The 26,034-nt window shown below is 45.3% G+C and overlaps 1 protein-coding gene across 1 annotated transcript in view; it reads left to right on the forward strand.

Annotated features, from left to right (window-relative positions):
• Nucleotides 1–26,034, forward strand: part of APBA2 (amyloid beta precursor protein binding family A member 2) — a 132,007-nt gene that overhangs the window by 60,879 nt on the left and 45,094 nt on the right. The window contains 1 exon segment of the mRNA XM_021098805.1: nt 25,538–25,618. Within this exon segment, the coding sequence (XP_020954464.1) occupies nt 25,538–25,618 (81 nt within the window).

Here is a 26,034-nt window from a genome sequence, read left to right on the forward strand (position 1 = left end):
TCTTGGAGAGGAAATGCATGCTAATGGGGCAAATGGATTTAAACATAACTATATATTCTTTTAATTATAGTGTGTTTTCTAATAAATACTTTCGAAAAGCTGTCTTTTCAAAACTCTACGTGTATATATTAAGAAGATGTGAATATTAGACACATGCAAAGGAATTTCAAGTTGGCTAATTCTGTGGACAAATGAAAATAAACTGCTTTTGTATTTTTAAAAGCCTTAATTAATTTTTTCCCAGAAGAGTTCATGCATTTGAAAAATATATATAGCAAGAGCTTATATTTGGGCAGTAAGTCCTGTTGACTCCCTGTTAGATTTCCAGGACTTATATTGGATACCTTTTGTTTTTGTTAAAGATTGTAGTTGACTTCACTTTCAGGGTATTCCTGTCATTCAAGCCAGTTCTGCATGCACTGGGAGCTTTAGGGTTTGAAGAAACTGCTGTTGCACTAGTGGATAGGGGGAGAAGCCCTCCCACAAGCAGGTGGCTCTGCATGCAAGGGCTTGGCTTTAGGCCAAAGTCCTACTGTCCTTCTGCTGTCTCAACAGAGCTGGAGTCATCACCCAGCAAGGCCATGGCTGAAGGTCCATGTGGACAACACAGGGCGGGTGACGTGCTGTGCCTCGTTTGACAAATGATATTCTGACACAGTTCTGGTCAAGAGAAAATTACTTTTAGAGTGTAGAGGGAGTGGACAAGATCTGATGTGCTTTACTCCAACCAGTTTTTTAAAATTTATTTTTAAATTGAAATATTGTTTCAATTTGCATCTATAATGTTGTATTAGTTTCGGGTATATGGCAAAGTGTCATTATATATATATATATATATATACATACACACACACACACACATACATACACACACACACACACGTATTCCATTATAGTTATATGAGAAGAATATATTTCTTCTTCTCCATTATAGTTTGATTACATATTCTTTTCCATTATAGTGTATTACAAGATATTGAGTATAGTTCCCTGTGTTATATAGTAGGTCCTTATTGGTTATCTGTTTTATATATAGTAGTGTGTATCTGTTAATCTCAAACTCCTAATTTATCCCTCCTGCCCTTTCTCCTTTGGTAACCATAAGTTTGTTCTCTATGTCTGTCAGCCTGTTTCTGTTTTGTAAATAAGTTCTTATGTATCATTTTTTATATTCCACATACAAGTGATATCATAAGATATTTGTCCTTCTCTGCCTGACTTACTTCATTTAGTATGATAATCTCTAGTTGCATCCATGTTGCTGCCAACGTCATTATTTCATTCTTTTATGGCTGAGTAGTATGCCATTCCATATATATGTACCGCATCTTCTTTATCCATCCTCTCTCAGTGGACATTTGTTTCCATGTTTTGGCTATTGTAAATAGTGATGCTGTGAACACAGAGGTGTATGTATCTTTTTGACTTATAGCTTTGTCTGTGTATATAATATAGCCAGCAGTGGGATTGTGCCGGATCATATGGTAATTCTATTTCTAGTTTTTTAAGGAACCTCCATACTATTCTCCATAGCAGCTGCACCAATGTACATGCTCATCCACACTGTAGGAGGGCTCCCTTTTTTCCACACCCTCCACAGCATTTAGTGTTTGTAGAATTTTTGATATGGCCATTTTTTTTTTTTACTTTATGGTTTTTATAGTTTCCCCATGCTATACAGCAGGATCTCATTGCTTATCCACTCCAAATGCAATAGTTTGCATCTATTAACCCCAGACTCCGAGTCCATCTCACTCCCTCCCCCTCCCCTGTGGCAATCACAAGTCTGTTCTCCAAGTCCATGAGTTTCTTTTCTGTGGAAAAGTTCATTTGTACTTTATATTAGATTTCAGATATAAGTGATATCATATGGTATTTGTCTTTCTCCTTCTGACTTCACTTAGTGTGAGAATCTCTAGTTTCATCCATGTTGCTTCAAATGACATTACTTTGTTCTTTTTTATGGCTGAGTAGTATTCAATTGTGTATATACACCACATCTTCTTAATCCAATCATCTGTTGATGGACATTTGGGTTGTTTCCATGTCTTGGCTATTGTGTACAGTGTTGCAATGGACATATGGGTACATGTATCTTTTTCAAAGAAAGTTTTGTCTGGATATATGCCCAAGAATGGGATTGCTAGGTCATATGGTACTTCTAGATTTAGTTTTCTGAGGTACCTCTATACTTTTTTCCATAGTGGTTGTATCAATTTATGTTCCCACCAAAAGTATAGGAGCATACCCTTTTCTCCACACCCTCTCCAGTGCTTGTTATTTGTTGACTCATTAATGATGGCCATTCTGACAGGTATGAGGTGGTATGTCATACTAGTTTTGATTTGCATTTCTCTAATAATCAGTGATGTTGAGCATTTTTTCATGTGCTTATTGGCCATCTGTATATCTTCTTTGGAGAAATGCCTATTCAAGTCTTTTGCCCATTTTTCTATTGATTTTTTGTTGTTGTTGTTGTTGTTGAGTTGTATAAGTTGTTTGTATATTTTAGGGATTAATTAATTAACTTGTTAATTGCATCATTTGAAACTATTTTCTCTTATTCCATAGGTTGTCTTTTTTTTTATGGTTTTCTTTGCTGTGCAAAAGTTTGCCAATTTGATTAGGTCTAATTGGTTTATTTTTGCTTTTATTTCTGTTGCATTGGGAGACTGACCTGAGAAAACGTTTCTTTGGTTGATGTCAGAGAATGTTTTGCCTATGTTCTCTTCTAGGAGTTTGATGGTGTCTTGTCTTATGTTTAAGTCTTTAAGCAATTTTGAGTTTATTTTTGTGCGTGGTGTGAGGGTGTGTTCCAGTTTCATTGATTTACATGCAGCTGTCCAGTTTTCCCAGTACCACTTACCGAAAAGATTGTCTTTTCCCCATTTTATATTCTTCTTTTCGGTCTTTTTAGGACCTCACCCACAGCATATGGAGGTTCCTGGGATAGGGGTTGAATCAGAGCTGTAGCTACCGGCCTGCACCACAGCCACAGCAATGCGGAATCCAAGCCGTGTCTGTGACCTACACCATAGCTCACAGCAATGCCGGATCGTTAATCTACTGAGTGAGGCCAGGGATCGAACCCACAACCTCATGGTTGGTTCCTAGTTGGATTTGTTTCCACTGCACCATGAAGGGAACTCCCCCATTTTATATTCTTGCCTCCTTTGTCAAAGATTAATTGACCATAGGTGTCTGGGTTTATTTCTGTGTTCTCTATTCTGTTCCATTGGTCTGTATGTCTGTTTTGGTACCAGTACCACATTGTCTGGATTACTGTAGCTTTGTGATATTGTCTGAAGTCTGGGAGAGTTATGCCTCCCGCTTGGTTTTTGTTCCTAAGGTTTGCTTTGACAATTCTGGGTCTTTTATGGTTCCATATAAATTTTCAGATTTTTTTTGTAGTTCTGTGAAAAATGTCATGGGTCATTTGATAGGGATTGCACTGAATCTGTAGATTGCTTTGGGTAGTATGGCCATTTTTACAACATTAATTCTTCCAACCCAGGAGCATGGAATATCTTTCCATTTCTTTGAATCCTCTTTAATTTCCTTGATTAATGTTTTATAGTTCTCAGCATGTAAGTCTTTCACATCCTTGGTCAGGTTTATTCCTAGGTACTTAATTTTTGGGGGTGCAATTTTAAAAGGTATTATATTTTTATATTCCTTTTTCTAATATTTCATTGTTATTATACAGAAATGCAACCAATTTCTGAATGTTAATCTTATATCCTGCTACTTTGGTGAATTTGTTCATCAGTTGCAGCAGCTTTTGTGTGGAGTCCTTTGGGTTTCCTATATATAGTATCACGTAACCTGCACAGAGTGACAATTTTACCTCTTCTCTTCCAATTTGGGTACTTTTTATTTCTTTTGTTTGTCTGATTGCTGTGGCTAGGCCTTCCAAAACTATGTCGAGTAAAAGTGGTGAGAGTGGGCATCCTTGTCTTATTCTAGATTTTAGTGGGAAGGCTTTCAGCTTTTCTCCATTGATTATTATATTTGCTGTGGGTTTGTTATAAATGGTTTTTATTATGTTCAGGTATGTTCCCTTTATACCCACTTTGGTAAGGGTTTTTATCATAAATGGATGCTGGATTTTGCCAAATGCTTTTGCTGCATCTATTGAGAAGATTGTGTGATTTTTGACTTGTTTTGTTGATGTGGTATATGACATTGATTGATTTGCGTATGTTGAACCATCCTTGTGAACCTGGGATGAATCCTACTTGGTCTTTGTGTATGATCTTTTTTATATGTTGTTGGATTTGGTTGGCTAAAATTTTGTTGAGAATTTATGCATCTATATTTGATGATGGCCATTCTGAGTGGTATGAGGTGATACCTCATTTTAGTTTTGATTTGCATTTTTTAGCTAATTGGCACCCAGATGCCAATTTGAGTTGGAGGGCTGGGGGGTGGCTGAGTGGGTGGTGGTGGTGGTTTCATAGGGCAGGTGGAGATGGGGGGCGCAGGAGGAAGTTTTTTCTTTAGAAATATGCCATTGGATGGAAGGGCAAGTCCTTCTCTCCAAATAGAGTGTCTCCTTGAAGCAAATGCACTTCTCCAAGACCTTGAAAAGGCTCGTTTACACTGGTTAGTTATCGTAGCTTTTTCAGCTTTATTCACTCAGTCATTCTATTTGACCAAATAGAGCCACTGGTGATAGGAACCATCTTGAAAGCAATGGTGTGTGTGTGTGTGTGTGTGTGTGTGTGTGTGTGTGTATGAAGGAAGTTCCCTGGAGACTTTGGTGATTCCTTGTTTCAGACCACATCCTGCCTTTCTGAAAGGAATCCCATTCTCCCCTGAGGATAGCCAGGCTGTATGGGCAGCCAAGGTCCCATGCTGGCCTCTCTAGTGCCGTCCACGTAGTTAAGGCTGCAGTGGAAATCACCTAAGGGAGAAATGGGAGACATAGGCCACCTCAATGCTTAGAATGTGTCTTTGTTTTTTTTTTTGTTTTTTTTTTTTGTCTTTTTGCTATTTCTTTGGGCCGCTCCCGCGGCATATGGAGGTTCCCAGGCTAGGGGTCTAATCAGAGCTGTAGCCACTGGCCTACGCCAGAGCCACAGCAACGCAGGATCCGAGCCACGTCTGCAACCTACACCACAGCTCACGGCAACGCCGGATCGTTAACCCACTGAGCAAGGGCAGGGACCGAACCCGCAACCTCATGGTTCCTAGTCGGATTCGTTAACCACTGCGCCACGAGGGGAACTCCTAGAATGTGTCTTTGTAATGTGTGATCCATGGCCCAGTAGCACTGGAAAGCTCTGCCCTGGGATTGCTGATTCCAAGGCTACATTTCAACAAAATGCCGCATGTAGGTTTGAGAAGTGATGCTTGGAGGACTTCTGTCAGAAGAAAAGTGCATACACTTTCTTTTACTGTCTTTCACTCATTTCAAGCTTGACAAATTATGTCACAGATGTTTTCAAGAGTACTGAATAGTGGAATTCTCCCATGGCTTCTTGGGTTAAAGATCTGGAGTTGTCACTGCTATGGCTCAATTTGATCCCTAGCCCAGGAACTTCAGTATGCTGTGGGCATGGCCAAAAACCACCCCTCCAAGGTACCAAAAAGTGCTTTACTTCATCGCTGCATGGACAACAATATTACAATAGAGTTAGAATGGGACTGTGGTTCCCACTTTCTCAGATGCTGATACTGAGCATAAACAATGTTTGTAGCTGTCACAAGTCCAGATGTGAATCTGCTGTCCAGCTTTTAAAAATCTGACATATTGTAAATGTTGCTCTGCGTTGTCATGAAATTTTCATGATCATTTTTACCAACCTTTATTTAAATGTTTGGACAATAGACCATCTAATTTATTTGTCTGTACTTTCTCTGCCATCCGGCATACAGGTTGCATGTGTCATTTTCTTTTGTACATGAGACTGCACAGACATCTCTGCATGAAGCATGTTTTACTCTTTTGGGTTTGTTACCTGAGGATAGATTACCATGCAGCCTGTGAATGCTGACTGTCTCCCAGTATCTTCTTGTCTGATGGTGTATCTCCTTTTATGAATGCTTGGTGGGTGGTTGGGTGCCCTTTATCTTTTGGTGTCTTGATGCTTTTCCATTTCCTAGCAGTTTTTTAGTCATCACGGATGTTACTTTTTGCTGCAGATGTTTTTCTTCAGCCACTTTTCTTTCAAAAATGCTCCAATTTTCAGGTAAAGCTGCCCCCACGCAGCTTGGAGAGGACCGAGGAGTCTGTACAGGGGAAGGTGGGTCTCAGAGAATCTGAAAGAGGTGGATTCACATTGCAGGAAGACACAGTGTGATCGTGGGGACCAAAGGAGATCTGTGTGTGTGTATGTGTGTGTGTGTGTGTGTGTGTGTCTGTGTGTGTCTGTGTGTGCGTATGCATTTTAGGGGAAAACGTTTTTTCAGCTCAATGCATATTTATTGAGGAAATTTTGGAAAATTTGGGCAAAAAAAAAATTTTCCCTTTGGCCTTGTGGGATTCCACCATTAAGAATTTTTCCATCAGATACAGATGGCCAATAAGCACATGAAAAAATGCTCAACATCCCTGATTATTAGAGAAATGCAAATCAAAACTACCATGAGATACCACCTCACACCAATCAGAATGGCTATCATTAATAAGTCCAAAAATAAAAAATGCTGGAGGGGGTGTGGAGAAAAGGGAACCCTCCTGCACTCTTGGTGGGAATGTAAGCTGGTACAGCCACTATGGAGAACAGTATGGAGGTACCTTAGAAAACTATACATAGAACTACCATATGACTCAGCAATCCCACTCTTGGGCATATATCCGGACAAAACTTTCCTTAAAAAAGACACATGCACACGCATGTTCATTGCAGCACTATTCACAATAGCCAAGACATGGAAACAACCCAAATGTCCATTGACAGATGATTGGGTTAGGAAGATGTGGTATGTATACACAATGGAATACTACTCAGTCATAAAAAAACAAAATAATGCTATTTGCAGCAACATGGATGGAACTAGATACTTTCATCCTGAGTGAAGTAAGTCAGAAAGAGAAAGACAAATACCATATGATATCACTCATACCTGGTATCTAATATACAGCACAAATGAACCTTTCCACAGAAAAGAAAATCATGGACTTGGAGAATAGACTTATGGTTGCCAAGGAGGAGGGAGAGGGAGAGGTATGGATTGGGAGCTTGGGGTTAATAGATGCAAACTATTGCTTTTGGAATGCAATGAGATCCTTCTGTGTAGCACTGAGAACTATATCTAGTCACTTATGATGAAGCATGATAATGGCAGAAAAAAGAATGTATACATGTATGTGTAACTGGGTTACCATGCTGTGCAGTAGAAAAAAAAATTGTGTTGGGGAAATAACAATAAACAAAATTAAAAAAAAAAGTATTTTTCCATCAGAGAGACAGACTTCCTTTCAGGATTTCCCAAAACATCCCCTTAGAGGTGTTCTATAATCAAAGGTCCTTATTATTCATGGGTTCCATACTTCTGAACTTGCCTACTTGCTAGAACTTATCTGTAACCTTGAGGTCAACACCCTTGGCACTTTCACAGTCCTTTGCAGATGTGTGCAGATAGGCACAACAGATAAGTCATTCAATGAGTTGGTTCCCGGCCGACTTTGAATAAGGAGCCTCTCTCGCCTTCTTGCTTGGGCTCATCCTGTAAGCAAGAGTCCTTGCCATAGCCCTAGTGTCTGGTCTTTTGCATTTTTGTGCTTTTTTTCTGGTGTTAAAAATGACCCCCGACTTCAGTGCTGGGGTACTGGCTAGTTTTCTAAGCACAAGAAGGCTGCACTGTGCCTTTTGGAGAAAACACGAAAGTTACAGAGGTGTTGGCCATGAGTTCTGTGTTAATGAGGCAACAGTATGGTACCTCCAGACAAAGGAAGAAGAAATTTTGCACATGGGGCTGCCCCCCAAAGTGCCAAAGTAACATCTCTAGTGTGTGATGGAATGGTGGAAAAGTGGCTGACTTTGTGGATTTCTGAGATGACCACCAGTTAAAATGCATGTGAGGCTGAAGGCCAGAGAAATTGATGGTCCTATTATCCAGGATCAGGAAAATGTTAAACTCATCCCAGCTACTGTTTTATTGTAAAGGAATACTGAAAGTAATTAATTATTTGTAAGTAGTACACATTAAATAAGGTGAATTTAAGTAGAAACATCCATAGAGGGTTCCTGTTGTGGCTCAGCAGGTTAAGGACCCCAGTGTTGTCTCTGTGAGGATGTGGATTCAATCCCTGGCTTCATTCAGTGGGTTAAGGATCCTGCATTGCTACAGGCTACAGCGTAGGTCACAGATGCAGTTTGGATCCTGTGTTGCCATGGCTGTGGGGGTAAGGTACAGCTGCAGCTCTGGTGATCCCTGGCCTGGGAACTTTGTTGTGCCCCAGGTGTGGCTGTAAAAAGAAAAGAAAAAGAAACATACAAAGGACAAGTTTACATATTGATTGGTTGATGAAAATGTGGTAACCGGGAGTTCTCTGGTGGCTCAGTGGATTAAGGATTTGGCATTCCCATTGCAGTGGCTCAGGTTGTTGCTGTGGTGAGGGTACAGTCCCTGGCCTGGGAACTTTCACATGCCATGGGCATGGGCAAAAAACAAAATTAAAAAAACGTGGTGACCTGAAGCTGGCAGGAACCTCCCCCTGCATTTCCCCTAGGAACAGGGTCCAGGGTTCACTCATTCATTGTTCACAACAACTTTATTGAATGTAACTGCCACAAACAAGGGGAGTTGATGGTATTGGATCTTCTCAGAGATCCCCTCCATGCTCGCATGTGTGCTCCCTTCATCCCAGACTCCCAGACTTCCCAGCACCAAGCACACCCAGCCCTGCTCCGCCCAGTCTCCCAAACAGTCTGGAGCCTCCAGCCCTTTTCCCTCCAAGCAGGAAAATACCAGGTGAAGGTGCACATCTGGGGTTGGGAAGCCAGAATGTGTGGCATCCCAAGACTGGTCCCTTTATGGCTCAACCTCAGAATGATCACCATCAACCCAAAAGGATGATGATGGAAAGCTGTCCTGTTTGTCACCAGTGGGACCCATAACTCCTGAGGATTTCAGATTTCTGGTTTTGCCATTTGCGGGAAGTCCGTGGTTGATAGTGGAGGTGATGCTGATATGGGGGGGTGACTGGGCTGGGTGACATGGTGCTAGGGCTTTCCTTGTATGATCTTGGTGAATCTTAGAGCAACTGGAAGAGGTAGGGACTAGGGTTTTTCCTATGTGACAGGTGAGGCAGTTGAGACTTGTGTGGGGTTAGTAAAAAGGGGTGAACAGTTTGTTGTGCCAGTGCTTGCACCCATGACCATGGCCCTGATGCGAACTCAGTGAGGGGGATGAGGGGGTGAGTGTGGCTGAACTGGGCAGGATACCTCCTGGATGGTGACCATCTCTGCTCTGTCGTCTGTTTGCTTGGTATCACTAGGCTTGATGCTGTTTTTCGCAGTGCATGTGTCATGGCACCAGTGAGGTAACCAGTGAACACAAGATCCCTGGTCTGTAAAATGGTCAGAATGGTCTGATCTCATGAGGGCTCAGGCCGGAGATCAAATACAGCAAGTAGAGAGTATTCATGGGGAGTTTTTCTTTATTTTATTGAATTCTGTTGACCTGAAATATTGTTTTTTGAGCTTTTTTAATGTATAGCAATCAGAGAATACATGAGTTGTGTCCAGCCAGTTTTGTATTGAATATCCAGATTGAATGGACATCTCTGCACCTGTCTCGAGTCCTTTGCCATTTGGCAGCGAGGCAGTGAGTGTGGAGGAATGACCCTACCTGGGCTGGTGTCACAGTTCCAGCGAGGACTTAGGAGACTCGGCAAGTCCTCAGTGCACTTCCTGTGAAAGGGGGTGCTCCCTAGCCCTGAGGGGGTGCCGGTGCTGTGAGAGCCTGTTTGTCCAGCACCAAAGACTGTGGTTCCCTGAGTCTGCAGGGGTGCCCAGGATGACAGGTCCTCGTGGTCCTGGGTGATTGCTATGCATCTGTGCTTGGCAAGGACTCGCTGGTGACGTCCACCATGAGATCAGGTCCTCTGCTCTGTGCCTGAACTTCTCCTTTCAGAGACTTACTCCTTTGGGCCTTGGGGATTTCTAGGGCTGCCCTGCGGGCTGGATACACATTGGGATGTTAACTGTTGTGGAGTCGGCGGGTGTTGGATTTACGTGACCACCATGTGGAAAGCTTCACAGTCTGGAGGGCAAACCAAATGTGTGTTTTGATTCTTTGGGGTTTTCGTGACTTCTGTTTATTATCAGCCCAGCCAGCACTTTCTAGGAAGAGCCCTCTGACAATAGAAAAACAGAAAGGTCAGTGCCTCACAGTCAGCTTAATACAGCAGGCAGGGGGGAGGTGTGATCCAGCCCTGAGGCCACATCACACACGCCAGTGTTGAGCGTGGCTCCTTCTACCCGTGCCTTTGCTTTGAAGTTTGGCATTCAGCAGAGAGCCTTGCTTCCTAAAGGACCTCTGGAAGTTGTGGCAGGAAGGCTGACACCAAGTGGCAGGGGGTGATGTTAGGGGCATGGGCAACCTTGACTTGCCTGGGGGGGCAGTGCAGGGCGAAGCACTGTGTGCCCTGTTCAACAGCATATAGGGCAGGTATAAGCACCTGCTTTTTAATGAGAGACCAGACCCAGAGAGGCCCTGAGAGGCTGAGAAGAGAAATCTTGGGATGGTTGGTGCCCAGGTGGGAGCAGTCTGCCATACCTGGCCCACAGGTAGGATACAGCTGGAGAAAGAGTCATGGGCAGGTGCTGAGGACAAGGTTTTGGGGAGGGGGCAGGAGAGGATGGAACAGGAGACTGTCCTCCCTCAGGCCTCTTTGGAGTACAGCTGGCCTCTTTCCTCCAGCAGCCCTACCCCAATTCTGCAGCCGCTGCCTCCCCTCTGCTCGCCTAGGAATCAGTCCTGGACTTCCCTTTGCTGATGGATTCCCTGGCTCCTCTGCCCCTAGGCAGCCTCTTGCCCTCCTAGGGCTGGATGGGGACTGATGACTTGCTGTCACTAATTCCACGGACCACCCTGCAAAACGAAATCTCGGCTTTGGTGTCCTAAGCCCCTTGCAGTGTCTGCTCGAGCTCTCAAATTTGATTTCTCTGAGCCTGTTTGCGGAGTCAGCACAATTTCCTTACTGGAATTTTATGAAGCTTTTTGAGGACATGACCAGAGGTGGATGTTATTTTCATGGAACAGTTCATCTGGCAGGAATATGGGATTGCATCAGTGCTTTTAAAATTTGGTTAAAGCAGGGTTTCTAAAAGAGTCTTTATTGTTTGGGAGAGAGCAGGACATAGTGGTTAAGAACAGGGATGCTAGAGCTCCCTTCATGGCTCAGTGGTTGATGAGCCTGACTAGGGTCCATGAGGATGCGGGTTCCATCCCTGGCCTTGCTCAGTGAGTTGGGGATCTGGCATTGCTGTGAACTGTGGTGTAGGTTGCAGATACTGCTTGACTCAGATTCCGCATTGCTGTGGCTGTGGTGTCACCAGTGGTTGCGTCTCTGATCGGACCTATGGCCTGGAAACCTCTGTGTGCCACAAATGTGGCTCTAAAATGCAAAAAAAAAAAAGCAGAGATGCCAGAGTCAGAAAGCCTGGACCCCACTCTCCACTCTGCTGCACCAGCTCCTGGTTCTGGAACATTTGGATATGTACCTGGGGCTGTGGGGGCAGAGTTGATTGGATCAGTATCTGTTGATGGGTGGTGAGGGGCAGGGAGCACTTGCCCTAAGGATGATGATGAGGATTTAGGTCCCTGGAAATTCTTGCAGAAGGGGGGAGGCTCTGCACACAGTGTGGGCTGTGCTGAGCAGGGATGGGGACACCGGTGAGCAGGATGATGTCCCATCTGGAGGACACCAAGGAGGGGTGTGGCCTGGGCAAGACCTGATGGGATGGGGCTGACAAGTGGGCGGGGGCATCTTCCCAGGTGCCCTCAGGCTCTCCCCTCCCTGCAGGCCTTTCTCAGGTGACCCCTCCTGACTGCAGGAATTTTGGGGGTGGGATGGTTCCCCCATCTTCTTGGGGCATCCTTAGCCCCTTTCTGCTCTGGAGTCTCTGATCTTGGGGGACAGGGTGGCAGCCATACATCTCCAAGGGCTGCCCTGATTTTCTCACACGCAGTTTCAAATTGAAAATGAACTGAGAACCCCACTTTCCAGGCAGATGAACTGGGCTCCAGACCACCAGTCTCTCACTAGTTCCAAATGCCATCAGAGATTCCCTTCCTAAACTGGAGTTTCTGAACATAACTCCCACTCCTGATTTCCGGGCTGGCTGGCAACCGTGTTCCCTCCTACACAGCCTGTGCAAATTGCACTTGCGATGTGCCAGGCACTGGGGTGGGGGGTGTGGACTGAAAGCAACATAAGCCTGTGCCAGGAGTCTTCTAAAGGGAGGCAGACACAGGGACTCTCCATCCAGCGAGGAGGGGCTGGATGCTCAGCAGAGACCCCCACCTAGCCCATGAGTCCTAGTCAGCCTTCCTGGGGACAGGCTTCAGTGTGGGTGATGATTGGAGAGGCCCTGGCACTTTGAGGGGAGCTTTGGGAACTGAGCCAACCAGGCAGGGTGGAACGTGGAGATACGTGGGTGTTCTTAGTGTGCAGCGGGGTCTGTGACAGGGATGGGAGCCCTGAAGGAAGACCAGCAGAAGGTGAAGGACCTGAGTTGAGGATGTCGATGAGAGAGGAACAGAGATGGGCCATCAAGGGGGCAAGGAGCCCAGAGGATGCTGAGGGCTGGGACATCAGGGAAGCCCTGAGCAGCTCTGGTGGATGGCAAGGGAAGGGGTTCTTGTGTAGGAACAGAGGGGGTGGATGGCAGCATCTATAGGACAGGCAGGGAGGGAGCTAAAGAGGTGGTGGCAGGGGGAGGGGGCCCACCCCATGTGCAGCTGGGATTGAATTGCTTTGACTGAGGCAGGGCGTCAGCCTCGCTGCATCTTCTGTCCTTAAGCTCCTGGGGCACCTCCATGGTTCCCTGCCTGTGCCAGAGGCTCAAGACACATCCGACAAAATCAGGTAGTCACATGACATTCCCCACGAAGTTCAGGGTTCCGTGGGAGAGCTTTTAGAAGCATCTTCTGCTCAGGAAGAAGACTGCATTGCTGAGCATGAGACATAGAAACAGAACAGTATGGAGATGGCAGTCACGGGGTTTGCACCCCAAAGCACTTAGATCACAGACATGCTAAAAAAGACATGGCAGTGTAGTCATAGGAGGCTAATCAGGGATAACTCCCAACCCTATATCTGATGACACCATGGCCAAGTCAGAAACAGTAAGTGTAGCTCAGAAAGGCTGAGAAAGGGGGTGTGGCACAAAATGTGGCACCCCAGGGAACCCAGACCCTGCCAAGACCAGATTTGTTAACTGATCCCACCCTCAGCCCTCACAAAAGGGAAGGTGGTCTCTACCTGAGACCAAGCCACAGCCCAAACTATTGGAGCTGAAGAATGTCTGGACCCCGGCTTGCAGAGTCTCATTGCCTAACAGCTCTGGTTTTAATAGTGAGCAGGTGGTCCTTTAAGAGACATTTCATGGGCTGGCCACACACTGTCCTTGGTGCTGATGCATTGCTGGGTCTGCCTCATGATTGGCCACATGCCCTGCTCTGGATGCAGTCAGGCTGGACAGGTTGGTGAGACTGAGCTAGACTTTGGACCAGGGGATACTTCTCAGGGCAGCAGCTTGGGTTACCATGTTAGGTTGGAGGGATGTTGCTATTTGGGAGGGTTGTCCATTTACACTCCTTGGCCAGTCCTCCTCTTCATTGCAAATAGCCTCTGATTCTGCCTCTGGGACCTGTTTGCCTGCTCTGATGTCTGGTGCAGCCTTATCCTTCTTACCCTTCCCACTTAGACTTTGATTCTCATGCCTCCCCTCAAAGCAGCCCTTGGTGCCAGCTGAGAGACATCTGCTCCTGACCTTTCCTCTCAGAGTCCCTGGGTCTGCTGGTTGTTGCTGCAGATTCACCAGCCTGAGTGTCTTCTTCAGAAGGACTCAGACCCAAACCAGCTCACACCCAGGTCTCCGGGTGCTCATGAGTTCCTTTGACTTCTGCTGCTGCTTCTTCCTTCTTTTCTAGATTGAAAATAGATGCTCTTCCTTGATGTGATCTGTTCCTTTCTGCATTCACTTGTTCATTCATTTGTTCATTTAAGGGACCCAAGTATATAAAAGATAGCATGCTGGTCACTTTTAGAAATATGAATGTTAATTTCAAGAAAGGAGGGTTAATTTAGCCATTCATGAGTCTACAAAACCTGCTCCAGACACAAGAGCAGCGGTGGGTTATTGAACTTGTAAATTATGGGAATTGCTCTCCAAGGTTTTTCCTGCCTGATATCTTAATAATATTTAATATCCACCCCCCCTTTTAAGTGCCAAAAAATGAAACAAAATGAATTAAGCCAAAAGAGTCCAAGTCACATAAAATAGGGGCTGTTTGGCCCATATTCAGAGATCATGGCCTGGTAATTTTTTCAGTATTTGTGGGAGGATTGATTTCTTTTCTGCACTACAATTACAGTGATCAAGTACCAACAAAAGAGTTGGTTACACAGTGGAATATTATCTGATTCTAAAAAGAAAGGAAATGCTGACCTGTGCTGACAGGGCTGAACCTTGAGGCCACCATGTTAAGTGAAATTACCCCAGTCACAAGGACAAATCCTGTGTGATTCCACCTCTGTGAGTGGAAATTCAAACTAGACTAAATTTCTGGAGACAGAAGTGGACTGGTGCCTGCCAGGGGTGGGGGAGAGGGAGGAATGGGGAGTTAGTGTTTAATGGGGCAGAGTTTCAACTGGGGATGATGAAAAGTCCTGTGGCCGCTTGGTGGTGGTGATTATACAACAGTGTTAAGGCACTTACTGCCACTTGATTGTCCACTTAAAAGTGGTTAAAGTGGTACATTTTATGTATTTTTACCACAATAAGAAAAACAAGAAAGAAAATTCCATTAACTGGCCTGAGCCAATTTGAATCATCTGAAACCAAGTTGATCCAGTCTTAGCCCGTGTTACGTGTATCATACAAACACACACAGCATCCTGGGTCCATCAGAACTAGTTTGGTGGAGCCACAGTGGAGATGAGCTGACCATGCCCAACTGTGGTCTGTGGATGTGATCACCCAGCAGTGGGTCTGCCATGTCTCTGGAAGGTTTTAGGATATTCAGGATTAAAATGAGCCAGGAATAGGACAAAATCACATCCTGAGTGAGAAGGGGAACTTCCCCTTCTCTCCGTCTAGAGTCTTGTCCAGTAGCAGACATGATCCCACCTTGGCAAGAGTAGAAAGGGCAGAAGAGAGGGTGGGCTCCAGATTATTAATCCTGCTGGGCTCCTCACGTCAATCAAGTACATCACTGGGTTATGTAAAGTGGTTGAGGCCATACTTTGTTAGCATCATTAAAATGGAACTATGTCGTCAAATGTACCGTGAAAACAACAGCTCATTCTACTCTCTCTCCTTATCCTCAGCTTTAAGAATACCAAACATTCAGAGTTCCTGTCATAGTGCAGTGGAAACAAGTCCAACTAGGAACATGAGATTGTGAGTTCAATCCCCGGCCTTGCTCTGTGGTGTAGGCTGGCAGCTACAGCTCCTATTAGACCCCTAGCCTGGGAACCTCTATATGCTGCAGGTGCGGCCCTAAAAAGACAAAAGACAGAAAAAAAAAAAAAAAAAGGAAAGAAAGAAAGAAAACCAAACATTCTAGTTTGCATATTCATGGCAGTTGAATAGGTAGATTTCATAGACATGTATTGGATCCCTGGGATCTTCTGTGCACATTAGTTGGTTACGCTTGTTTTTCAAATTATGAGTCATAGGACTGTGTGTCAGGGTTGGCGGCTGTTGGCAGTTCCATTGAGTTGTTTATTATTTAGGCCTGATAATGTTGATTGGGATGGAGAAGTGCTTCTCATATTGGGAGAACAGAGAGCTGGTCTTGGCAGTTGCTTGGGAGAATAGCAGTCTCTGTAAACAAGTGGCAGTTAAATATGAAGTGTGCCTTGGAACTGGAAATCGAAATTGACATGGCATTGTCATCTAGTTTCGTTCTTCCCTAGGTGCCCTTGTTTCATCCATTTATCTGATGTCCTGCCTGCTTTCCAGAATGTTCTAGGCTGAACAGGACAGCTGTGGGAACACAGAGAGGCCTCAGTTCTTAGCCTGCCAGGAGGTGGAGGGACTGCCCTTCACTTCAGAGGGTCACTGCCCTTAAACTGATCACATGGGGCTTCTGACCCTGCAGTTAGCAGGAGTGGGGGGTGTTTGTAACAAACTGGAACCCATGGGAGAAGCATCCTGCTGGTCCCCTGTCACTGTGGCAGAAGGGGTCATGTTGGTTCTCTTCTTTAAGAATTGAGCTATACCACACACATGCCCAGTTCTGTAGCTCCTCCTGGAGCCATGGGCCTCCCTCCTTTTCCCACGAGTGAATCCAGGTGTGACATCCCAGGTATGAGGCAGGTGGCCAGGAGGGAAGGGCCTCTGAGGTCCCGCTGCTGCTGTCTGGGCGGCCTGCCTCCTTCCTTTGGCCTTGAGTCCCTGGGGAAGCTGGCTTAGTCCTGTACAAGCCAGCCTTGACCTTCATGTAGAGCCCTAGCACTGAGCTGAATGGAGTATCAAAAGCAGAGACAAAGTGTTTAGATCTTTGGAGGGCTCTGCTTACTCTTCCTTTCCCCACTACTTTTAAATCGTGGCTCTATACCCATGATATAGACTTTACCATTTTGACATTGCATTGACAGTGACAATGATATTGAATTGTGCAACTTCCCCTATTAATTCCAGAACATTTTCATCACCCCCGAAAGAGACCCTATACTTATTAAGCAGTCACTCCCCAGTCTCCCTTCCCTCTAGCCCCTGGTAATGACAAATCTGCTTTCTTTCTATGCAGGCAGACCCCTGGGGACCCCTGAGATATTGGGGATTTGATTCCAGAACCCTGCAATAAAGCGAGTCACACAAATCTTTTGGCGTCTCAGAGCATATAAAAGTTATGTTTACACTAAACTGTAGTCTATCAGGTGTGTAATAACATCTAAAAACATATACATACCTTAATTTAAAAATACTTTATTGCTAAAAATACGCTAATCATCAAAGCACTGGGATGCATGTTCGAACCCCTGCCCGGCACAGTGGATTAAGGATCTGGTGTTGCTATAGCTGCGGCTTAGGTCAAGACTGTGGTTCAGATCTGATTCCTGGCCTGAGAACTGCATATGCCATGGGCTGACTGAAAAAAAAAAAAAGAGAAAATGCCAATCATCATCTGAGACTTCAGTGAGTCATAACCATTTTGCTGGTGGAGGGCCTTGCCTTCATGTTGATGACTGCTGACTGATCGGGATGGTGATTGCTGAAGGCTTGAGTGGCTGTGGCAATCTCTTAAAATAAGACAACAGTCAAATTTACCCCATTAGTTGACTCTTCCTTTAACAGATGATTTCTCTGTAGCATCTAATGCCGTTTGATAGCATTTACTCACAGTAGAATTTCTTTCAAAATTGGAGTCAATCCTCTGAAACTCTGCCCCTGCTTTATCAACTAAGTTTATGGACTATTTTAAAATCCTTGGTTGTCATTTCAACAGTCTTCACAGCATCTCCACGAGCAGTAGATTTCTTCTCAAGAAACCACTTACATCACTCATTCATGAGAGGCAAATCCTTATCCGTTTAAATTTTATCATGAAATTGTAGCAATTTAGTCCCATCTTCAGGCTCTACTTCTAATTCCAGTTCTCTTTCTGTTTCCACCACATCTGCAGTGACTTCTTCCACTGAAGTCTTGAACCCCTCAGGCTCATCCATAAGGGTTAGAATCAACTTCTTTCAGACCCCTGTTAATGAGATTTTGACTTCTTCTCATGAATCACCAATGTTCTTAGTGGTATCTAGAATGGTGAATCCTTTTCAGAAGGTTTTCAGTTTACTTTGCCCAGATTCATCAGAGGAATCACTGTCTATGGCAGCTATAGCCTTATGAAACTCATGTGTTAAATAATAAGACTTAAAAGTTGAAATTACTCCTTGATCCATGGGCTGCAGAATAGGTGTTGTGTTAGCAGGGGTGAAAATAACAGTAATTGCACTGTCCCTCGCCATCAGAGCTCTTGCATGACCAGATGCATTGTCAATGAGAAGTAATATTTTGGAAGGAGTCTTATTCTGAGTAGTAGGTTTCATCGGTGGGCTTAAAATATTCAGTAAAGCATGTTGTAAACAGGCGTGCTGTCATGCAGGCTTTGTTGTTTCATTTATAGAGCACAGGCGGAGTAGATATAACACAATTCTTAGGGCCCTAGGATTTTCAGATAGTAAATGAACTTTGGCTTCAACTTGGTCATCTGCTGTGTAGCCCCTAACAAAAATCATGCTATTTTTTGAAGTTTTGAATCTTAGGCACTGACTTCTCTCCAACTATGAAAGTCCTAAATGGCATCTTCTTCCAGGAGAATGCCTTTTGATCTACATTAAAAATCTATTGTTGGGAGTTACCATTGTGGCTCAGTGGAAACAAATCCTACTGGTATCCATGAGGACGCATGTTTGATCTTGGCCCCCCTCAGTGGGTCGGGGATCTAGTGTCGCCATGAGCTGTGGTGTAGGTCACGGATGTGGCTTGGATCTTGTGTTGCTGTGGCTGCACCGTAGGCCAGCAGCTGTAGCTCCAATTCGACCCCTGGCCTGGGAACTTGCATTTGCTGTGGGTGTAGCCCTAAAAAAAAAAATCTGTTGTTTAGTGCAGCCACCTTCACTGATTACCTGAGCTAGATTTGGGTAACTTGCTGCAGCTTCTACATCAGCACTTGCGGCTTCACTTTGCACCTTTATGTTATGGAGCTGGCTTCTTCCCTTAAAGCTCGTGAACCAACCTCTGCTACTTTCAGACTTTTCTTCTGCAGCTTCCTCATCTCTCTCAGCCTTCACAGAATTGAAGAGAGGTAGAGCCTTGTTCTGGATTAGGTTTCAGCTTAAGGGAATGTTGTGGCTGGTTTGATGTTCTATCCAGACCACTTAAACTTTCTTGATGTTTTGCTTTCTTATCATCCATGTGTTCATTGGAGTAGCACTTTCAATTTCCTTTTGTATTCACAACTTTGCTCACTGGCACAAGAGGCCTAACTCTTGGGCTTTCTTGGCTTTTGACACGCCTTTCTCACTAAGCTTAATTATATCTCACTTTTGATTTAAAATTAGAGACATGCAACTCTTCCTTTCACTTGAACATGTAGGGGCCATTGTAGGGTTCTTAATTGGTCTAGTTTCAGTATTGTTGTGCTCAGGGAATAGGAAGGCCTGAGGAGAGGGAGAAAGATGGAGGACTAGCCAGTTGGTAGAGCCGTCTACACATTTATTAATTAAGTTCACCATCTAATATGAGTGTGGTCTGTAAGGCCTTCAGACAGTTACAATGGTAACATTAAAGATCACCGATCACCATAAAAAATATAATAGTCATGAAAAAGTTTGAAATGTTGTGAGACTTACCAAAATGTGACTCAGAGACCCAAAATGAGCAAATGCTGTTGGAAAAAAAGGTGCTGAGTGACTACCTCAATGCAGGGTGCCACAAACCTTCAATCTGTAAAAAGTGTAACATCTGTGAAGCATAACAAATGAAGTAAAAGAAAATAAGATTTGCCTGTTTCTAAACATTTCATCTAAATGAAAGCATATAAGATGTGACCTTCCATGTCTGGCTTCTTTGACTGAGAATAATTTCAGGGTTCACTCTTGTCTATCAGGACCTCCTTCCTTATTATGGCTGAATGATATTCCATTGCATGGATAGATCCCACTTTGTTTATCCATTCATCTGTGGACAGATATTTGGGTTGTTTCCACCTTCTTACTGTTGTGAACACTCCTGTATCTGTTTTTGTGTAGACACCTGCTTTCTGCTCTTTTGGGTATGCACCTCAGAGCAGAATTGCTGAGTCAGATGGACATTTAATGTTTAACTTTGTGAGGAATCACAAACTGGACATTTTACATTCCCACCAGCAATGCATGAGAGTCAAGTTATGCTCAAATTAAAAAAAAAAAAAATTAACAGCCTAGGAGTTCCCGTCATGGTGCAATAGTTAACGAACCCGACTAGGAACCATGAAGTTGCAGGTTTGATCCCTGGCCTCACTCAGCGGGTTAAGGATCCGGTGTTACTGTGAGCTGTGGTATAGGTTGCAGACATGGCTCGGATCCCAAGTTGCTGTGGCTGTGGTGTAGGCCGGCAGCTGCAGCTCTGATTCAACCCCTAGCCTGGGAACCTCCATATGCTGCAGGTGCGGCCCTAGAAAAGACCAAAAAGACCAAAAAAAAATTAACAGCCTGAATGAAGCCTTGATGGCCTGGCATCTGGACACACCAGTTCTGCTTCAGTGCTGGAGGGGGCGCTGCCCTGAGCCAAGACGTTTGTTGCATGTGTCTTCCTGTCCTGGATGCTGGCACCCAGTGCAATGCAGGGCACACAAGAGATACTTGCTTAGATTGGCTTTGGATGCAGCCTTGGGACAGTGCTGACCAGGGTGAAAATGCAGAGGCCAGTTCAGAAGAATACACTTCTGCTCGGGAATGCTAGCCCCCAGGTACTGCCTGTCCTGTAAAGAGAGTGAGTGATGGGGTGGAGAAGTGCCAGGAGGTCTGGGGGTCACTGGCAGAGCAGGTTTCAGCAGATCAGTCATGGAGAACAATGCCAGGCCCAAGTGGCTTCCCCCATGGATCTTGTCATGATTTCTTAAGTCAGAGATCGGCTTCCAAAAGATCTTGTCATCCCCTAGGGGTAACTATGATAAGAATAAATACTTTATCCAAGCTCTCCTCCGATAAATAGCACAGAGTGACCTGAATCATAAGAGGGATGCAAGAAAAAGAACAATATTGTCACTTTTCTGAGCCACCTATTTGTCAGGGGATTAATTGAAGGGCCTTTGAGAGAAGATATGGAGGGTGCTGATCTGACCTTCAGAGACCTTGTGGGCTCCACTCTCAGCCTGGCCCCACAGGAGCCCCCGCTTGTGTGACTGTCCCAGCCACACCTGAACTGGACAGAGGAGGCTTGGAATGCCAGATGAGTCAGGTTGACCAAGGCCTTTGAAAACAGAACAAGGGATGATGTCTGGAGACGGCTGTCACCTCCTTGTGTGGCAGCACAGGGGTTTCTCTGACACAGAGTTATGTTTGTGGGGAGATAGAACAGTCCTGTGGGAAGTAGAGGCTTACTTTGCTTTGTGCCAATGCTGTCACCCCTCCGTGTCACTCATGCACTTGTCATTCAGAACAGCACTTGGAAACACATGGCACTGGTTACAGATGGAGTGAGCACGAGTGGGCGTGTGCTTGTTATTCCATCCAAAGCCATGTGGGTTACATTGCCGTGTTTTCAGTTTAACCAAGAAGACACAATCAGAATTGGCATGTTAAAAAAATCCTAGCTGTAATTTCACCAACTTGAGCCAAGATATTCATTAGAACAGTTTATTCAAATTAGTATATTTTTCTTACTGGCAGGTCACCCCTGCCCTGAACAGCTGGCCCTGGCATTTTATAACTGGCCTGTACCGTTGGATTGTGTTCTGTTCTCAGGGCTCCATGAAGGTGGGGCACAGGGGTTCCCCAAGATTAGCATATTTCACTTCACGTGTTTCACTCCCTCTCTTCTGAGTGGATGGCTGACACGGGTTCCAGTTGGTAGCCCCAGTAAGCTGCCACTACAGCTTCCTTAGGAGGGACATGGCCCTGCCTTCCCTGTTGGCTGCAAAGGTTGGGTTAACCCTGGCTGGCATCTTTCTTTGAGGTGGCTTTTGTAACTTGGGAAGGACACAAAAGGATTTAAATAACATCTTCATCTCAGATGCCCAGAGCCCCAAATCCACACAGGCTTCTAATCATGTTCATTTCAGATGCTGCATCCTGAGCTGCCAAGATCCTCACCCTGCTCCCAAAGATGAAAATTAGAGCACCAGATGGGCTCTCCCAGGGAGAGGCAGCATGAACCCATCATCCTGCCTCTCTGGAAACAACCCTGGCTGTTTATTAGGAGATGCAGTTGTTATGATGATAAGTGGTCAGAGAGAGTTAGAGAAGATGTTGGCATGGAGGGAAGGGTCAAGCCTATAGGTCCACTCCTAATGGGGAGAAGCTGCCATTAGGAGTGGACCTGAGACCTTGTGTTGCCCATGGTCGCCCACACTGAGGTGTCTGGGCGATGGTGTGGGGCACTGACATCTATCCTGTGTTCTCCTGGCCAAGCTCAAACTGTGCGGGGCCTCATTCCCCAGAAGGAAGACTTCTTCTGTTTGCCAAAGGCAGCTAATGCAGGGCAGGCAGCCCTCCTGGTGCTGCCTCCTCTCACCATGTACTTGGCACCTTGATGAGTGTCTGTGGCCCTGTATTTATGGTCCTCTTTCTGCTAGAAGAATTGAATCCCAAGCTGCAACATTCATAGAAGGAGTGTTATCTTAGTCCTTTTGGGGCTGCTAGAACAGAATGCTGTAAACTGGGGGCTTTGTCAATGACAGAAGTTGCTTCTCTCAAGGTTCTGGAAGCTGGACATCCAAGATTAAGGCACTGGCAGATTTGATATCTTTGAGAGCCCCCTTTATAGACATCCATCTTCTCAGGGTGGAAGGGGTAGGGAGCTCTCATGTCTCCTTTTTAAGGGCACTAATCCCATTTACGAGGGCTCCACCCATGTGAATGCCTCTAATCCTAATCACTTCCTCACAGCCCCACCTCCTGATGCTGCTCCCTGACGGTTAGGTTTCAACATGAACTGGTGGGGGAAGTACAAACATTCATTTGTCAGTTGGTTTGTTTGTTCCTTTGGGGGTTTTGGAGGTTCCTGTGCCCATTCTGCTCCTATCATGGTAGTGCAGGCCTTCAGGAAATTAAGTTGGTGAACACAGCCTAGAGAAGGTCACCAGGTTAGAGATCTTGCAGACAAGAGGGTAACGTCCTGACATGCTCTAAGCGGACCTTGAAATAGGCAAGTGGACATGACAGCAGGGGTTGTCTGGGGGTGTCCCATGGCAGAGTTTACTTAAGGCAGAAGGAAGCAGCATTTGTGGTGAGAGACATCTTGGACATTATAGGAGGCTTTTCCTGGGTCCGTAATGGGAGATGCAGAGACAGCGGGGCAGTGGGAGAAATCCATTAAAGGTTGGGGAACAAGCCTGGCTCCAGTGGGACTCTGGCAGGAGTGCACCCCTGAAGGCTCCACTCTGCAGGAAGGGGCACTGCTAGCTCAGCTTGGTCAGCACAGGGTCCCCTGGGGTGGATCCCAGCCCTCCCACCTGGAGAAGCATGGGTTCAGCCCTGGGAAGGAGGGCTGTGATAGATGGACCAGGGGGTCCCAGAGCCCTGCCTCAGGATAGACTATGACAGTGGGGCCAGGTTAGGGCCCACCCGTGCAGCCTGGGAGGTCACAGGGCTAAGGGCAGGGGCAGTCCTTGGGGCTTCCACAGCAAGGAAGCAGGGGCCAAGCAGACATCTGCCTCACAGGCTCCAGCTGTGCCCTGCATCCTCTCTGTTCCAGGAGAGCCTCATTTCTTCCTGCGGATTGAGGGAGCCCTGATTTCTCTCGGGATGTGGTGGTGCCTTCCCCTCTTGTGGTTATGTACCGAACTTCCCGATCCTGAAGCCCAGCCCAACGCTATCCACCCCCCTATCTGAGCCATCTCCTGCCATGCCCACCAGCTCCGAAGCCCTATGGTGACTGGAGTTACAGAGAGGACACTCATCTCAGAGGCCCTGGTCTGCCTGGTGCACGGCCATCCTGTCCCAGTTAGGGCCAGGATGGTGGGCCTGGGTCTTTTAATGTTTCTTTAACCCCTGCAGAGAGGTTGAGTGAAATCATGGGATGTGACAGTGACATTCTAGGGTGGGGAAGACACGACACTTGCTGGGCCACCTGAGCCTGTGGGTCAGGTGGCCCAGCCTCAGTCCCTTCATCTGTAAATCAGGAGATAAATAATGACTTAGGTATTTATCAATAAATATGATGTAAGCATAACATTTATATTCATAATATAAATTATTTACAAATAAAACTTATTAATGTTCTCATCATTGCATTGTTACTGCTTGATAATGTATTTCCAGAAAGTTCTGGCATTTGACTTAGCATGCTGGCTTACTAGAGCTACCTCGGGGCTTCAGACATTTATTTCACCGCTTGGATCTCTGTAGCTCTGGATAGTACAGGGCACTAAGCAGAGAAAATATATCTAAATTTTGTTCATTGAAGTCAGAGGAATTTTGGCTTGATGTCTTCTTAAGAGAAGACTTATGACATATCCTTGGGGGCATTTTTACCTCTAGTAGTTGATTGACTAATTTGCATTAACTAAGGAATTTAGATTTTAGAATTTGCATTAAACTAAGAATTTAGGTTTTGTAGGAATATAATTTTAACCCTGGGCACCGTTGCTGGGAATGTAAAATGCCTTAGCTGTCGTGGAAAACAGGATGGTGCTTTCTCAAAAGATAAAAAATAAAATTACTATATGATCCTGCTTCCGGGTGAATATTTACTCAAATAATTGGAGGCAGAGACCCTAGAGTTATTTGTACACCAGCGTTCACAGCAGCATGATTCATGAGAGCCAAAATGTGGAAGCAACCCAGGCATCCATTGGACGGACGATGAGTGAACACAGTGTGATCTGTCATAAATGCAGTATTATTTAGCCTTAAAAAGGAAGGACTTCTGGAGCTCCCGCTGTGGTGCAGCGGGATCAGCAGCCCCTTGGGAGTGCTGGGACTCCAATTTGATCCCCAGCCTGGCACAGTGGGTTAAGGATCTGGCATTGCCGCAGCTGCGGCTTAGTTCAAGGCTGTGGCTCAGATCTGACCCCTGGCCTGGGAGCTCCTTGTGCTGCAGGGGGCCATAAATAAATAAATAAAATAAAATAAAAGGGAAGGCCTTCTGACACAGGCTACAACAGGGATGAACCTTGATGACATTATGCTCAGTGAAGTAAGCCAGATACAAAAAGACAGATCTTATATCATTTCACCTATATGAGGTCTTTAGGGTAAATTGATACAGATAACTGGTGGCTGCCAGGGGCAGGGAGGGAACAGGGAGTTAATATTTAATGGCAAGGAGTTTCAGTTTTGCAAGGTGAAAAGAGTTCTGGAGACAGAGGGTGGTGATAGCTGCACAACAGTGTGAAAACACTTAATACCATTGAACTGCACACTTACAAAAGGTTAAGATAGCAAATTTTAGGTTCTATTCATGCTACCACAGTTTAAAATAATAATAAAGAATAAAATTAGTATGATTCAAATAACTTTTCAGAAATATAAAAGTATACATGTTACTGGTGGAAAAGTTTAATTAAATGATAGCTGCCTGCACACACACATACCTATATTCACTGCATTTTTACAAAACTGTATCATATTGTATCTCCAGTTTTGGATCTTGGTTTCTTTTTCTAACATATGGAAACACCATCTTTATCTTTAATTTCTGGTTCCCAGGTTTGCAATGGTTTGGAGCAGCCGAGGAAACAGCAGCGCTCTGATCTCAACGGACCTGTTGACAATAACAACATCCCAGAGGTAATTTTTCCAAGGGTGAGCGTTCTGGCGCAGGGCCCTAATGTTGGAGCTACCCACGGTGCCTTCATCTGCTCATCCTCTCCGTGATGCTCTTCCCACACAGTCCCTGGGGGGAGGGAGCTGGTCAAGCAAAGTCAGGTGGTCTGGAGGAGGAAGGGAAGGCCCTTTCCCATTGGTTCAGGCTCACACCCAGGTGTGTTTATGTGTTGCATCTGGTGACTGGCGGTGGGGGGGTCATTGGTGGTCCCCAGTTCAACCCCCATTATCTGACAGCTGTGTTCTAAAACAGGATTCCCATCGTGGCACAGTGGAAACGCATCTGACTAGGAACCGTGAGGTTGTGGGTTTGATCCCTGGCCTCACTCAGTGGGTCAAGGATCTGGCATTGCCGTGAGCTGTAGTGTAGGTCGCAGTCA

Source organism: Sus scrofa, chromosome 1 (assembly GCF_000003025.6).
Source record: "Sus scrofa isolate TJ Tabasco breed Duroc chromosome 1, Sscrofa11.1, whole genome shotgun sequence".
NCBI lineage: Eukaryota > Metazoa > Chordata > Mammalia > Artiodactyla > Suidae > Sus > Sus scrofa.